The sequence below is a fragment of the Sinocyclocheilus rhinocerous genome, unplaced genomic scaffold, assembly GCF_001515625.1.
Source record: "Sinocyclocheilus rhinocerous isolate Xijiao unplaced genomic scaffold, SAMN03320098_v1.1 scaffold943, whole genome shotgun sequence".
In the NCBI taxonomy this organism is placed as follows: Eukaryota; Metazoa; Chordata; class Actinopteri; order Cypriniformes; family Cyprinidae; genus Sinocyclocheilus; species Sinocyclocheilus rhinocerous.
Genome location: NW_015626129.1, coordinates 452,984 through 469,230, shown reverse-complemented (window position 1 = coordinate 469,230; position 16,247 = coordinate 452,984). Strand labels below are relative to the sequence as shown.

The 16,247-nt window shown below is 36.8% G+C and overlaps 1 protein-coding gene and 1 long non-coding RNA gene across 5 annotated transcripts in view; both read right to left on the bottom strand.

Moving 5' to 3' along the window:
* Positions 1-1,590, bottom strand: part of LOC107710996 (uncharacterized) — a 10,156-nt gene extending 8,566 nt beyond the window's left edge. Inside the window, exon 1 of the long non-coding RNA XR_001636658.1 lies at positions 1,152-1,590. This is a non-coding gene — a long non-coding RNA (uncharacterized LOC107710996). The remainder of the gene's footprint in view (positions 1-1,151) is intronic.
* A 1,846-nt stretch (positions 1,591-3,436) lies between these two features.
* LOC107710968 (vasodilator-stimulated phosphoprotein-like) overlaps positions 3,437-16,247 on the bottom strand; it is a 43,776-nt gene continuing 30,965 nt past the window's right edge. The window contains exons 2-13 of one of the 4 annotated variants that reach the window (XM_016515871.1): positions 14,320-14,500; positions 14,154-14,214; positions 12,800-12,882; positions 12,010-12,260; positions 10,851-11,011; positions 8,793-8,850; positions 8,047-8,074; positions 7,918-7,957; positions 7,667-7,723; positions 5,079-5,151; positions 4,544-4,601; positions 3,437-4,440 (exon numbers count right to left, since the gene is read on the bottom strand). In XM_016515871.1, the coding sequence (XP_016371357.1) occupies positions 4,403-4,440; positions 4,544-4,601; positions 5,079-5,151; positions 7,667-7,723; positions 7,918-7,957; positions 8,047-8,074; positions 8,793-8,850; positions 10,851-11,011; positions 12,010-12,260; positions 12,800-12,882; positions 14,154-14,214; positions 14,320-14,500 (1,089 nt within the window). In that variant the 3' untranslated portion in view covers positions 3,437-4,402. The remainder of the gene's footprint in view (positions 4,441-4,543; positions 4,602-5,078; positions 5,152-7,666; positions 7,724-7,917; positions 7,958-8,046; positions 8,075-8,792; positions 8,851-10,850; positions 11,012-12,009; positions 12,261-12,799; positions 12,883-14,153; positions 14,215-14,319; positions 14,501-16,247) is intronic. The other 3 variants (XM_016515878.1, XM_016515886.1, XM_016515894.1) reach the window with 3 other exon arrangements.

Sequence of the window (16,247 nt, the reverse complement as noted above, 5' to 3'; positions counted from 1 at the left end):
AGGTGGGGGGGGGGGGGGGGGGGTTGTTGTGAGTATACGATCAGTCTGTGCCAGAGGAGTTTCCTGGCATAACAGTGCATCTGGCACAGATCTGGCATGTTGTCCTATCACCATGGGCACAACACTGGATTATCCCTGCAAAGTAAAATACCCACCTTGTGACGCCCCTGCTAGTCCATTACACAACTGCTTAACACATGCACTGGCATTAAAAACACACTGACCGTCTCTATCACTGGCATATATATGTGCATCTAGTGTGATTGTATCAGTCGGTCAGTAGTCTGTCTGCCTGTTCCTCTTTTTCAAAAACAACTCTCTCACTCACACACACACACACACACGCGCGCACTTTGAAGTCCACAGTAGAAAGACAAACAAGAGCTGTGACTATTTCAACAAACTAATGATTACAGACTTTCTGTACCGAGTGGAATAATTCCAGACTGAGAAGTCCTGAACCTGACCCCTCTCAACCTCAATAACCTTCAGGCCTCATTTACACACATGCACAAACCTGACAGATGCATTATTTGATATCTGTCAAACATCTAACTACTTTTACCTTAAATAAAGTTTCCATATTTTAAACATGCCTACAGAATAGCACTGAACTCCACGTGGAACAGCATGGCAGCTCTATGAATAAAACCAAAAACAAAGTGGCATCAGTTTGATCGATCATACAGCATGCACAGGGAGTTCGCCCTATAACTCCACATGCATCTGTACAGCGTGTAAATGGCCTGATCGATAATATACGCTCATTTCCACTAATTCAGCTGTTCTTTTTTTAACTTAATAGACTGAGATCTCCGTCAAGACACAATAATGCACTTACAATAGATCAGCAAGCAAGGACCCCGCGGGAGAGATCAGCATAAGCGCCAAATGGGTTTAAATTAATCTTTAAGCGTGCTTTTATTTAGTAAACAGATTTGTAAAGAAAAACGGAGTGGCAAACATGACGGGAGAGGCGGTTTATCTGTACGGTAAACCTAAGAAACACATATTAATAAACAGATTTGTCAGGTAATGTATCCCAAAGCGCAACAAAACATAACATTTAAGTGCAATTTAAATGCAGAGACTCGGGCTAGGCTAAACATCACGCTAGCCATCAATCATCGATGCACGTTTTAGTCCCTTACCTCCACTTTTATTCTCCTGCGATGTGTTGGTTACCTGAAATGTAAAAAAAAATCCTCAAAAGTCCATGTAAGTGGAGTAAATCAAGGGTGTTTAGAGACGTGAAATGTTTAATCCTCTCGCGAGCTGCTGTGTTTTGAGCTCTGCCAATGTCCACTCAGCTGCCCCAAAAATAACAACACCCAACCGCCCGAATATCCTCACAACCAGCCCCTCAATGGCCCGAAACTCGAACCCGGTCGCCCAAACTCATCTCACAACACTTATTTGACGCGTTTACGGCTTTTAATAACCTCGTCGTGGACGTCCCGTAGGTCTGTGAGAGATATTACGGTGGTGATGGTATCGTGGATAGGCCTCCGTCTAGCGACTCAACGGGAGCACAAACAGGAAATGACCTCAGCGCACGCTCGGAGCACGGGCAACGTCCGAAATTTGAAAAGGTCCGTTTTTTGTGTTGCTGTTTGTCAATAATGCAATGATAGCGAGGTTAGGATTTTATAATAAAATCATAAATGTCCGGATTGTTTCGTCGGTTGCTATTTCAATGTTGTAACACAAATGTACGTTTACTGTATAAGCTCCCTCTACAGGTTATCTGCCACAGTTTTGCAGGGTTTCCAGGGTACTACTAACTTTCAGTGGAGTACCAATTAATTATAGTGGTATCATATGGGACATCACAACAGATATGTGTAAATATATGAGATAGAATAGAATAGAATAGAAATTAATTCCTTTGTTTTTGTTTTTTCCTTCAAGTTACATAGGTGGTGACAAGAGACTGTCCTTATGAGTGAGTCATTTAATCTTTAACTCAACTGATTCCTTAGTTCAGAACCAAAATAAAAGTTGCTGCGTCCCAATTCGCCTACTTGATGCCCTAAAAGTAGAACTGAAGTTATTTAAAAGAAGTACCTGCTTAGAAAGTATGTGATTTCGGATGCAGCCATGAGTGATTCGTTGAATCTTTCAGCCGAAAACACTGATTCATTCATGAACAAACACCACTACTAGTTTGGGAATCACTGCATTTCATAATAAACATGAAAACAATGACATTGATTACAAGTCTTTCAGGTTTGAAAACATTTCCAGAATAAACAGTTACTCAAGGTCACTCTGGATATGATGAAGACATAGTGTTTTACAGCTATACATCACCAGTGTTTAGTAACTTGCATAATTATTTGTTTCATACATGGTAATTGCTTGAGAGGTGCTTTATTTATTTTAAAATTTAAAAGAAAAAAAAAAGAATTAGGAAGAATCAATAAATCATGAATAATTCACTGCCATTGTGTGAATAATATAGGCTAATGTAATCCATAAAAAAAAACTGTAATCTAATAATGTGCATTATAAAATTTAATATACTCTAATTATGAGTACTTTATATTTTTGGAATCTGATTAGGTAATCCAGATTACATGTAATCAGTTACTACCCAGCACGAACTACGCTATAGCAGCCATAATTGTGCAGTGACAGGTTAAATTTTGTCTGAAGTCTTTTTTATTGAACTGGTCCATAAAAGCAACTTCATCGCAACCGGACTGTTTGTACTAAATGATTACCATAACACGATACATGTCTGTGGTTCTTTTTATGACCTTGTTTATTTCCATATGACGCGGCCAGTGGATATTGAAAAACATGCTTGACAAAAATAACATTGAAACTGTTTCTAAAGAACAGATATTATCTGAAGAATTGTAAAATGTGTGTATTGTTATTGCACTCGGTTTGGTCCGTTGTTGAGGTTATTCTAATCTTCTATTCTGAAATCAAATGTGTTTATCAGGGTTGGCTTCTAAAAGCAGAGTGAGATAGTAGTTGTTGACAACTTTGCTTGGGTCCATTCATAACAGGAAACAATAGCACATTATCCTTCTGCTGTTGCTCTCTCAGCCACGGCTAAACAAACATCTATATGGTCAAAGAAATTGTTTCATGGATTTCATAAGGCTGTTTTTATTATGCCCAGTATGTGTGGATGACAATACATGTGCCTGTATTAACCTGTATTATCATATCTATTTTTGTATCTGAAACACCACTAACAGTTAAATCAACAGAATAAAATCTAATGAATATGCCAAATGTGTTTGTGGCAAGGCCATAAAATATGTTTTTCTTGGAAAAAAAGGCAGACACAAGTGCAGTAGAAGAAGCAGCTGTATTTGACTATAAAGGCATCTAATCCAGTGTCTCTACGCAATTTTCTTTATATATTTCAGTGTAAAAAGCCTATATTCTATAGAAAAAAAAATTAACAGAAAACTGAAAATAACAATCTCTGAAAAGAAAACATTATAATCACAATAAATCCCCATTCACCAATCATTTCAATTAAAATAGAAACATTATCTCAAGTTTTCTATCTTTTTCCCTCAAAACAAATATATATTTATATTTATATGTATTTTCCAAGGCAGTTTGGCATGGCCAAAAGACAAAAATGATCATGGCCATATTATTTCATAACTCAACACAAAAATTAAAAACATCTCAAATGAGGGCTGAAGCTATGACAACAGTTCTTTCACACCACCAGATAGTGGCGGTCAGGTGACCGCATACAAGATGGCACTGATAAACAGAGGCAAGTGCAGCCGTACATCCATAAACACAAACATGCATCCACACACATGAAACACAAAGCTCTGAGCTTCCAATTAAAGTGAAAAATATGCTTTTGTTTTCCCTAAACCAGGTCTGATGTGAAAATCTCCCAGCATAAAGCGCAAGAGTGGGACCTGACATGATGGTCCGGTCATAAGGTGTGTGTGTGTGGTAGATAGTGTGTACTGCAGGTCTTTTTCTCCAAGATCCATCTTGTTTTTGCCTTCTTATTGTTGCATCATAGCTCTGCGGGTCTGTATATGGCCATTACAGTCACTGGGATAGTTGATATGCTATATTCCCTGAATACAATAACTTTAGGCAAGTATTGAGTTTATGATGAGGATTTATGCACTGTGTATTATAGGACTCAAGCGTGAGGGTGACAATGTGTACGGTATGTAAAACATTAAGTGGAAAACAAAATGTGTAAAACTAAAGGAAATGGATGAATGTGAAAGAAAACATAGGCAGGTAAACAAGGAAGCTCATCTTGGGTTGAATGATAACGATTAAGGGTTAAGTCCCTGGGTGTGTGTATGTGTGTGTGTGTATGTGTGTGTGTGTGTGCGTGTGTATCCCTGGGTTCTCAGGACCAAGTGATCCCTTCCCATCAGTTTATGTGGGACTATGTAGATCCTCGTTTCTGTAACTCCTGAATAAAGGCTGTGAAAGGACACACAGGAATAAATTAATGCAGAAAATAATCTTCATATGAAACACAGCAGGGACAGGAAGGGAAATGCAGGGGAAAAAATGATGTTCTCACCTCCAATGATTTCATTCTTAACCTTCTGAAGCTCTTTTCTCACCTCCTCTAGCAGTTCCTAAACAATCAGATGGACACATATAAACCAATTCATGTTCAAATGGCAATACCTCCATGTTGAGTAAAATCATGGTAATATCTATAGGGTTGTCACAAATAAAAAAAAAGTACTATTTTTTATTTTACATGAACTGCAAAATTATTTCTAATGTCTCTTAATTAAATAAAGATTTAATTAAATATAATTGAGAATTTCTAATAATTTTTCAGTAATTTAATCAAGTAAACAACCAGACAGTACTCGGCTACCGAAATAAGTCAGCAGTCCACAGTAAAGATAAAGCAGAAGTACAGATGATGATATTATATATACACACCCACACCTATATATATGCTGCTATTATTCAGACAAAAGTATGAATTTCTTAAGGAAAAACAAAACTACTGAACAGTAACATATATTCGTATCAATGTTGTATCAAAGCACTGGTACTCCGGTACTTTTAGCTATTCTTTTATCGACTTCAATTCTGACCTGTTTAATTCGCTCCATCTCTGACTCTCCTTCTCCACTCTCGGGCTCTGCTGATTGGCTACTGGGTTTCATCCTGAAAATACAGAAAGACAGGTAATTATTAAATAGAAATAGTAAAACAGAAGACAGAACAAAAAGGGAAGGTGAAAGCAACGGCCTGTACACCATACCAAAATGCAATAAACTGTTCTAAAGAAGTCCAAAGTGACTTTTAGAGTTATTCAGAGGAAAACCCAACATCAAAGTCTCATCCACTTCTATGGCTTCAACTGGAATAATGTCATTGCAAAAAGGCTGCTATGTGCGCAGTTCATTTCTATATTTATGTATTTACCTTGCCTGAAAAAGGGGGCATGCATGCAATTTTAGCTGGTCAAATTTGCAAGGATATACATTTTGAAAAATGCATATCATCTGTGCACCTTTAACTTGATATTTTATAGAAAGATTTTGGGTGCTAATTCTAAACTTGCAATACTATTTAGAAGGGTTAATATCTGAATTTGGACAAAAAGTGATGCTGCGGTTTAAAGTCATGGATGTGGAAACAGCTTTAATATGGGCTCCTACACAGATCTGGGAATAGAAGGAATACAGTTAGTAACAGAGAGCCCCTAATGGACAATAAGAGAATAGCAGCAGAATCACTTAAATAAATCCAAGCCTGAAGACAACTGCAAGTACCCTCGAACAAAGCATGTAATACTGTTGAAAAAAGCATGTAACACTGTGACAGAGTTGCACAGATCTACAGACACTACAGAAAGCCAAAGAGTTTTCCAAAGTCCACGAGTTGAAGCCAAACAAGCTCAGAAACTCAGATCCACTCCAGTCACACGATAGGTCAAGTTAAGTCCAATCTACCAGAACCAACTCGGTGTTTGTGTGTGTATGGTATATAATCTATCCCTAAATTGGTGACAAACTTGCTGATGATCTGCTTAAAAATTTTAAACCTAACTATTTATGATAATTAACTCAAAGATAAAAGTGTCCCATAAAGTAAAATTTCCCTTTCATCGGTTCACTCAATGCCGTGTCAATAGCTAATCATATGGAAACACCCTCCAGTTGTGAAGATACAGAAATACGCCAGTATTTTGGCTGATGGCACAAGCGCTGCCCTCAATGGCACTATCACCAGGGCCTCAAAAGACAGAGTTTTATTACTTAAAAAACAGTGACGTTGCCGCATCATTGCTGAGAAGTATTCAGTACCGAAGGTATTTTATTAATAAAAGTTGCAGGGCAGTGTTGACAAGTTTCTGCACTCATGGATGTTTATGTGTGCGTGCAGCGGGATCTCAGATTTATGTGTGTGAGTCATGTGTGTGAGCTTCAGTATAGAACTGTGATTAAAAAGATAGGAACTGCCTGTGCATTTCATGGTTTTAATGCACACCTTCCAGCCAATCAGAACCGAGTATTCAGACAGACCATGGTAGCCTATAGACCAGGGGTGTCAAACTCAATTCCTGGAGGGCCGGAGCCCTGCAGAGTTTAGATTCAACCCTAACTAAACACACCTGATCCAACTAATCAAGTCCTGAAAACTACATGGTATGTGTGTTGGAGCAGGGTTGAAACAAAACTCTGCAGGGCTCTGGCCCTCTCCGGGAATTGAGTTTGACACCCCTGCTATAGACCATGGTAAATATAGACAACCGTTAGCTGTTTAAAAATTTGAGGTCAGTAAGATTTTTTATTTTTTTTTTAATCAATGTTTTGAAGCAAGGATGCAAATTGATCAAACGTGACAGTAAAGACTTTTACATTGTTGCAAAACATTTCTATTTCAAATAAATGCAGTTCTTTTTGAACTTTCTATTCAAAGAATGCTGTTTAAATCTAGATTAAAGACACATCTCTTTGGCCAAGCATTCAAATAATGCATCTCATAATCTTGTACTGCAGTTATATCTGATCAAATGTGCATTACTATTCTTTAGCTTGGGTTAAACAAATAAATTTTGCTTGGTTGGAGCAGCAGCTAAGCTAATTATGTCTCTATTTGTTTCTCTGTTTTTGCCACGGGATTGACATCTTTACAGTTTACACAAACATATTAAGCAGCACTGCAACATTATAAAAACAAAATTAATAATGCTTCTAGAGCACCAAATCAGCATATCAGAATAATTCCTAAAGGATCATGTGGCACTGAAGACTGGAGTAATGGCTGTTAAAAATTCAATTACATTTTAAAATATTTTGAAATAGAAAACTCTTATTTTAAACCATAAAAATATTTCACAATATATTAGTCTTTACTGTACTTCTGATAAATGGAGACTTGTTGAGCTTAAGAGACTTAAGAAACTTTTGAACGGTAGTGTGTGTGTGAGATTTTATGCACACACATATACATACATACATACATACATACATATATATATATATATACATATACAGTATATACATACATATACATATATATATATATATAGGGTGTTCTTGACCAAGACGCAATGCATGTTTAGGTAAATGTGTGTGTGTGTGTGTGTGTGTGTGTGTGTGAAAGCAGGGGAACCAAGGGCGCCAGCAGTGTTAGTCCATAACCAGTTGAGAGCGTACTGTAGTAAAAGTACCTGGTAAATGGGCTAGAGGAAGAGGGTGACTCCAGACCTCTGGGTGCTGAGTTAGTCCTGTTTGAGACATGTACTGTATATATACTTCACTTTAAATTTAAACTACGGGGCCCTATGGACAGTCAGACTCAACAGCTGGAGTTCTTCAAACATCAGACTAATGGAGACTCAGTGCTGGTACTTGATATAAACAAAGTTTTCAGTTCAATGTATAACTAATAAGCTTCCAGTGTCTTTAAATAAATGTTCACCTGGGCATGGTGGCTGATTTTTCCCATGGTCTCCTAAATTCTGTTAAAGAAAAATGACAGATAATGAGAAAACACTCAGTGAGTATCTAAATGTCACAAATCTCAATCACAAATGCATTGTGTTCTTACCGCTTGGGCCTTGAGCGTCGGAATCATCCTGAAGATCATCAGGCAAAGGAAAAGAAACGGACAGAGAGCAGAATGAGTGTTTCCTCAGCATTCAGTAATAGTGCTGGCTTTTCAAGTCTAACTCAATTTTAGTACTTACGTTTACAGTAATAGAGGCTATATTCCATCTCAAGCCTATAGACAACCTCTTTAAATAACTTATGACTTTTGCATGCACTTTAAATGGTCGATTTTCAGGAAATTTACAGGTTACACAGGAATTTTACAGAACATACAGGAATTTTTTGCAGGATTTTCCCCCCAAACAAATACCACCCTGCAGCCAATTTCATTGCTTAATTCAATGTCTGTTTTTAAGAAAATTTTAGACTTTCAAAGAAATCTTAGATGGTTCCAGTCACAATAGTTCTATGTAAGAGGATGTGCTACCAATGCTATACTAAGGTTAAGGTTACGGTTTAGGGTAGGGTTGGAATTGGTTTTAGCGTTGTGTAGGTAATTAGAACTGTGATTGATATGACCAATAAAATCTTTAGAATCGGCTACAGAGTTGTTTTTACAATTCACTGGTTTGGGGAAACCCCACCGTGACACGAGTCCTCATGAGTCTGTGTGTATTCAGGTTTAAGTCCCCACCAGAATAGAAAAACAGGTACACACACACACACACACACACACAAGTGCTTTGTTTGTGGAACTGACACAATCACCCATAATGAGCCTTAAAAGATTGAAGGTGTTCATACATTACTGGGCTCCTCTGCTTTGGGGGGCGCCTTCTCCCCTTTATCTGCTGCTTTTCTCCTGTGCCAACGGACACAATGACAACAGTCATTTACAGCACATTGTTACCAAAGCCAAAGAGTTCAAGGAATATTATGGGTTATTTCCTAGTTAAAGTCTAAAACAGCATAAGTAGCATGATGTCAATTAAATATAATAATAATAATTCTGACCCTCAGTTTATAAAATAAAATGAAAGACACATTTACAGTAATACACACATTGCAAGGATGAATTACTTAAGGGATAGTTCACCCAAAAGTGAACATTCTGTCATCAATTACTCACCCTCATATCATTCCAAACCCATCATTAATCTTGAAAAAAAGCAGCAATATATATTTTATGAAACCTAAGAGACTTTTGTCCCTCCACTGAAAGTTCATTACACCCAAACACTGATGTCACCCAAACATCAATTATGTTCATTAAATAAGAAGTCTTAAGAAGATGCTATGTCTTTATGAATTTGTTTTTTAAATGTTTGAAGTTTTAGCAGAATGAACTTTCAATGGAGGGCAAAAACATTTCATTAAAAATACCTTCATGTGTGATTTAAAGATGAGTGAAAGTCTTACGGGTTTGGAATAACATGAAGACGAGTACGAATTTTCATTAAATAATCCCTTTAAGGTGGCACACATTTGGCAATTTATTCTAAAAAAATCTAAATGCTAAAATTAGCAGGACAAAGTGATTCACAAACATACATATATTTCAGGAAGTTATAAAGCACTATGGAATAGAGTTCTGCACCTGCAGTTACAGGAGTTATGTCAGTAATGCAGAACCAGAAATTCATCCACCTAGTCACACTTCACAGCCCAAGAAACAAATATTTTTGTAATGAGGAATTAATTTAACAAGGAATTCATGTAAGTGGTATATATTGCTGCTATTAAAGCCTCCAGCACCCTTAACACTACAAGGTTATTACCAAAGTCCTTCGATCAACAGCCTTCTTGGTAACACCGCAGGCTATGATCTTCCAGTCATGCAAGTACATCTACTTTCAGGTTGAACAGAGAAAGACAGGGACATTTCCAAAACCAATTTACTTAACCGAAATTACAATAATCTAATCTAGCATTACACTTTGTGGTCACAGTATGCATGTCAAATTATTTCAGATATATGGTTAGAAACTGAGAATCATTCTTAAATAGAATCATTTCCTTTATTAAATAAATAAATACTGGAACTAAATGATTTTCAGTTCTTAAAAATCCATTCTTCCACAAATTTTTTATTGACTTAAAAACAAATCATGAAGAGTGCAGCCCAAAATAACTCTTATGAGCTGGTTGAAGAAATGAAATACTGTATGTTTATATGTACTGTACGCCTATAAAATCTATTCTGCAGTGTCCGTGATTCATCTATTTTTGTTTGACTATTTGCTATTTATTCCTACACATTTATGTATAGGATTTACAAGGAGTTGCTGTGGCATTTCATTTATATCTATTCCGTTAAAATCTGAAATAATCTAATTTAGTCAAAAATGAAGGTCAGTAAAGTACAATCAATTTTCTAAATACTTCTTCCACAAAAGCATCAATAAAACAGCAAAGAAACCAGAATTAAAAGGAATCTGAAATCAGGGGAAATCATTACACTGCAATACAATGCAGAGAAAACTTTTTTCCCCGTTTTTTATGGATGTCATATGGAGGAGGCTGAAAAAACTGCTTTCATGAGGAAACAGCATATTGCATAATGAATCGACAGGCTATCGGCTATTCTTCGACATGTTTACCATTAAATTTAGTGGTATCTGCAAACAGCATTTTACATACAAGTCTGACTGCAACTCAATGATGTCAAAGCTATAATGTGATTGGTTATCAAGGCACACGTGATCCAAGATGACCGTTGTGTTTCTCCAACAGTAGAGGTTGATATCTTTCCTGAATGGAGCAGGCTGAAATTATTGTGTTAACTGAGTTGTTCCAACACTAATTGAAGATGCATTAGTGTATACATTTACTATATGGTTTTGAATCTTTTTTTCTACTGACCTTCGTGCTAGAATTGCGCTCATCTCTCCCATCAGGCCTCCTCCTCCGCTGGGCGTAGACACACTGCTGCGGCTGCTGTCTGCTTTAGGAGTTGGCGCCACAGCACTGCCACCTCCACCTCCTCCTCCTCCTCCTCCACCACCACCACTACCAACATCATCCTGCAGGAGGAAGCACTGAGTCAATAACAGCAGCCAGGAATGAATGTGGGCAAAACATGATAGGAGAATGGACTCCACATTTTATCTATGAACAAGGTAAATAGGGTTTGTAACTCATGTTCATAGTCTTCCTCTCAAGAGATTGCATAATGCATAATGCTGAATTTTCATGAACTGCAATGTTTTTGGTTTTATGTCAGTGTTTTATGATACATTATATACAGTATTATATTTGTTTTAACTGTATAAATTTGCAGTTTAAATAATATTCATGAAAAATGTAATGAAATTAAAACAATTATAAATCAAAATAATATTTTTTTCCGATTTTTTTTTTTTACAGCACTTCAAGTTAAGCCATTCTTAGAAAAGAAAAAGATTCAAATTTTTTTTCTATAGGTCTAACATAATGCGTGCGGTAGAGGGTTAATCTTTGTCAATGGATTTCTTAAGCCTGTATTTTTTTTACACCAAGTAAGTTTGTATTTACGTATTAAGTATTTAATAATAAATAAGTAAATTAATATATACTTAATTTATTTTTGGTATTCACATGGAAATGTATTTAATTGTCTTTATAAAGTTCCACCAGGGGGGAACATAACCCTCTTATTTCACATCTGGCTTTTTACACTATGTGATTGGTTTTCACCTTCTACCCCCTTTTCTACTTCCATTTCTATTTGTGTAAACTTTTAGTATACAAGTTTTAGATTTTCCAGTGTTTCATTCTCTGCGTTCTCCAACATGAAATATTGATTTTATCATATTTCTTACTTAAAACACATTTCTGGTCTTTTGTGTGTGATTCATCAGGAAACGTTATTCCATATTTAAAAAGGTGTCATCAAAATGTAATAACTTGCTCAGCTTCTAAAAAGGCATTTCATTTCCAGGTGATGTCACCAAGACTGTAAATAATGTTACCAGGAAGTGACACATTATTTTGACTTCTGGACGTTCTCTTATTGTGATCCTTCTGTCACTCATTGTCTCACCTTGGGCACTTTGCGGAGTTTGGCACCTGCCAGGGCAGCAGCGAGACCACCACCACCTGGTCCTTCTCCCTCACCTCCACCTCCTCCAGAGAAGGGCAGAGGAGGAGCAGGTGGAGGTGGAGCTCCTCCTCCTGAGGGAGGAGGTCCAGGTGGTGGGGGAGGTCCAGACGGAGGGGGCCCAGGGGGAGGTGGAGGTCCAGGGGGAGCCGGAGGGCCTCCAGGGGCCAAAGGTGGTGCTGGAGGAATGACTACAGTAGAACAACAGCACAATTATGTTATTAAAATAGTTATCTCACAAATAAAGGTCGGTTTGACAAATAACTGGCAATTTAATAATAAAGCAGATAAAAAAAATGTAATGGGCATATTCAAATAATTGCATTGCTCACACAGCTAAACCATAGTGTTAACCGCTATGCCAAAGCTCTGAATTAAATCATACTGGAATTGTAATTGTTTATGGACATACTTTTATAACTACAGCACAACTGTGAATTATTGCAAATAATGCTTTTACACATTATTTATTCTTTAGTAAGTTCTACTCAAGAATGCAATTAGGTGTGATTATAAAGAACAAAACGCATCAGTGACAGCCCAGTATTTTTCGATTCATTTTTTCATAGGGATTTCAAAAAATATCAGTGAACCAAGCAGCTATATGCGTAAACATTTTTTGTATCAATCATAAAAAACATCTTGGTTGATCTCTAATTGGAGAAGACAGCAATGATCTCATAATCCAAATACACAAAGTCTTGTCCATTGAGGTAAAACACTTTCTACTGACCTGGAGCTGCTTGCCGTTCTCTTTCCTGTCGCTCTCTCTCTTGTCTCTCTCGCTCTAGCTGCTCCAACCTCTGCAGTTCCAATCTGCAGGAAAAAAACATGAAGGCATTGCAATTATTTTGACATATTGCAATTTTAAATGAGATTTGCGAGTTGGTAAGGTAATAATTAAATCATACAAATTGTCAAATTAAAATAACTGTAAAATATCTAAATGAAACACTAAAAAATATTAAATATTTAGTTTACTTGCATGTCATGTGACCAACCAACATCAAAGAATCATAAACATGCAAATGTGTTGTTAAATTACTGAAAAAATAACTTAAAGGTAGTACTTCAAGTATATAAGATCATAAAATAACAGGTGGTTTAAATGGACTAAATAACTGGAGAAATCTGGCATATGTCACCAGAGAAAAGTCTGATCCATTTCTGACATTCTGATTAAAAATTAAAAGGTCAGGAAAAAAAAAATGTATACATGGGCAAACTGTCCACATTACGTGCATTTAGATATGGTGAAAATAAATGTTCATTTCATGCTAACTTTAAGTAATTCACTGCTGTTATGTACAACGAGTTCACACAGGCTTCTTGACTCACTTCAGGCTTCTTGAGTTGAAGTCCAAATCAGTGAATTCAATAGAAATGATCTAGTCTTTGTCACTTGGCTGAAGTTTACAGTAGATGTGGGATGAGATGGAGATTTGGTGGGTTTACATATTTTGAATCACTCTGAGACCCCTCAAATGAACCAGCAAACATAAAACATGACTTCAAACTTGAAACGTACATACAAAAATGTGTTTTCATGTGTAGAAAAACACATGAGCAACATGAATACTCTCTGTTGCGACACTTACAGTACAAGCCTGCAATGTCAAGTTTCATGTTAAGTCAAGCCTCTCCGAGAGCCATTCAAAACATTTCAGTCAAGTAAACATGTCAACCAGCTCCATGTAAAGTCTTTATCAAGGTAACCATAACAACTAAACAGAGAGAGAGTGCGTTTCATTTTTTCGCCTGCAGTCTTGCAGGGAGAAAGAAGAGGAGAATGAGGCAGGGAAGAAGAGGATTTAAGTGTCAGAAGGCCCGACCCGGACTTCTGCCCCATCACTTCAGGGTCTCAAGGAAAGCTAAATACTTGAGCGTTAATACCAATAATCCCTTGAGAGTGTGTGCTTGTGTGTATGTGTGTGCGCGTCTGTAAATGAGGTCAAAGACTGACCAGGGAAACCATGACTTCAGGCAATTCACACGATACCACAGGAAGTGGACAAAAACTTAAAAACTTCACTTCAAATAAAATCATTTTGTTACGTAAACCACTACAAATAACCCCTAGTTTGTACCTTCTCTGTTGTTCCAGCTCTTCTGGGGATGGTCCATTGGACACAGGTCGCGTGGGGTAACCTAAAAGACAATGCAGTTGAAAAAGGTTGCATTGATTTTTTTTTTTTATTATACATTAAAACATATGCTCTGTCAAAATGGTGTAAAAATGTGCATGTGCATTACCTCCGTCAGGCATGGAGTTGAGGACATCAAGTGCATGCATCATGCCATTGGCGAACAGCACTGCATCTTCTTTGCTGCCAAAATTCAGGCCCCACACCTGCCGAGCGTCCCGCCACTGATGGAAGTTTGGCGTGGCCTGATTATATTTTAATCCCTTTACAATTGGACAGTTCATCACAACCTGTTCAGAAGACACAAATGTCCAAATGTAAATCAAGTCATACAACACATAAGTATGCAGTTTCTTTTTATGCAATTTGAGAAGTTCATTATTCTTTCTGACACCCATTTTGGTGTCCAGATCTATTATTATTATTTATTTTTTTAAATGTAATTCATATATACTAATACTTTAATACGCCTCTTATGATGAACATATTTTCAGATTATGAATTTATTTATTTTATTTACTTTTGTGGTGCTTTTATGACAATAATATAATAAGCATTTAATTAGCTGTTTGGATTTATTTAATTATTTATTTACGTGGAAGCAATTCTTTTTTTTAAAATACAATTAAGATTTGAAAAATGTTTCTCAAAACAATTGTATCAGTCAAGATGCATGCTTGTGTTTAAAAGTGCAACTGAAAGAAAACAAAATACAGGGTTCTCAAGGTTTATTTAAAAAAAAATCTTGAAGACGGAATGCAAGTGTGAACAGGCCTTAAAGCCAAAGACAAACATAAGTTCAGCCACATGAAATAAACAAATTCACTTTTCTATTAAAGAATTTACTCTGCCATCATAAATAATGTATTAAATGATCTACATCATGGTGCTTTTCTCAGCAAATATGTGATTATTTACAGTTATTTACATTTTTTAAAACCAATCTTAGAACAACACGTCTAAGAACTTGGCACACACGTTTTAAACTAGACTTAGATTCACATATATTTGAATGTGCCAAAAGATTTTCTCCTACCCGCCCTTAAAGTACTTTAACCCCAAAGCTCAAACAGATTTGTAAACTTATTTGCCTATTCCAACAGAAACAAAAATTTGTTGAACAGACTGTCCAAGAGGTGGCTGCACCTCTGCAGAACGCACGAGTTAGTGTGCGAGAGATCGAGTGTGTGTGAGCGTTCCCCTTTAGTGAATGTGCTGACACCTCATTTCTCTGTTTGTATTACAATCATGAATTCCACAAAGTAGAGCAGAGGAGAGAAAGAGAAGAGAGAGAAGAAGAAAATGTCCAAAAAAAAAAAACGTTCAATATGCCAGCCACAAAGAAGCACTGCCATCAAAAATACAGAGAAACTGTAAATACAGAACACTACACAGAAAGAGTTGAACAGAAAGAGACAAAAGTCACTCAGACAAAGAGAAATGAGTTTGTGGAATCAGACAGATGGAGTGTGGAGAGGTAGAGTCATGGGAATGGGGGAGGAGGGCCTAACTGGCACGGGAAATGGTTTGGCTATCTTACAGGAAACAACATCTACTTTAGTAGTCATCTCTGGGGAGCATTCGTGTCTGAGCGTATAGAGGGCGACAGCGCTGGGAGGGGAAGAGAGAACTCAAGACAGAAGGAATCAGGTGATGGATGGACTGTAAAACTCAGAAACATCAATTATATTCTGGCAGTTAGAGCAATATTTCTCCCCAAAAATTAGCTGACAGACATTTAAGTAGAATGTCCAGACTACGGTTTTCTATACGATGAAAGTGGATGGATGCTGGGGATGTTGAGCTTCAAAAATGCCAAAACAGAGACAGTAAAAAGTAATCCATATGATTTGTGCACTATATTCAAAGTCTTCTGAAGTTATGAAATAGCTTTGTTTGACAAACAGAACAAAATAAGTCAGTTTTCACTGAAAATGATATTGAAACGTTATATAAACATTGTGTGGCAAATGCTCACCTAGGTTGCATTTATTTAACAAAAAAATACAGTTTTATTATTACACTTTAAAATGTTTA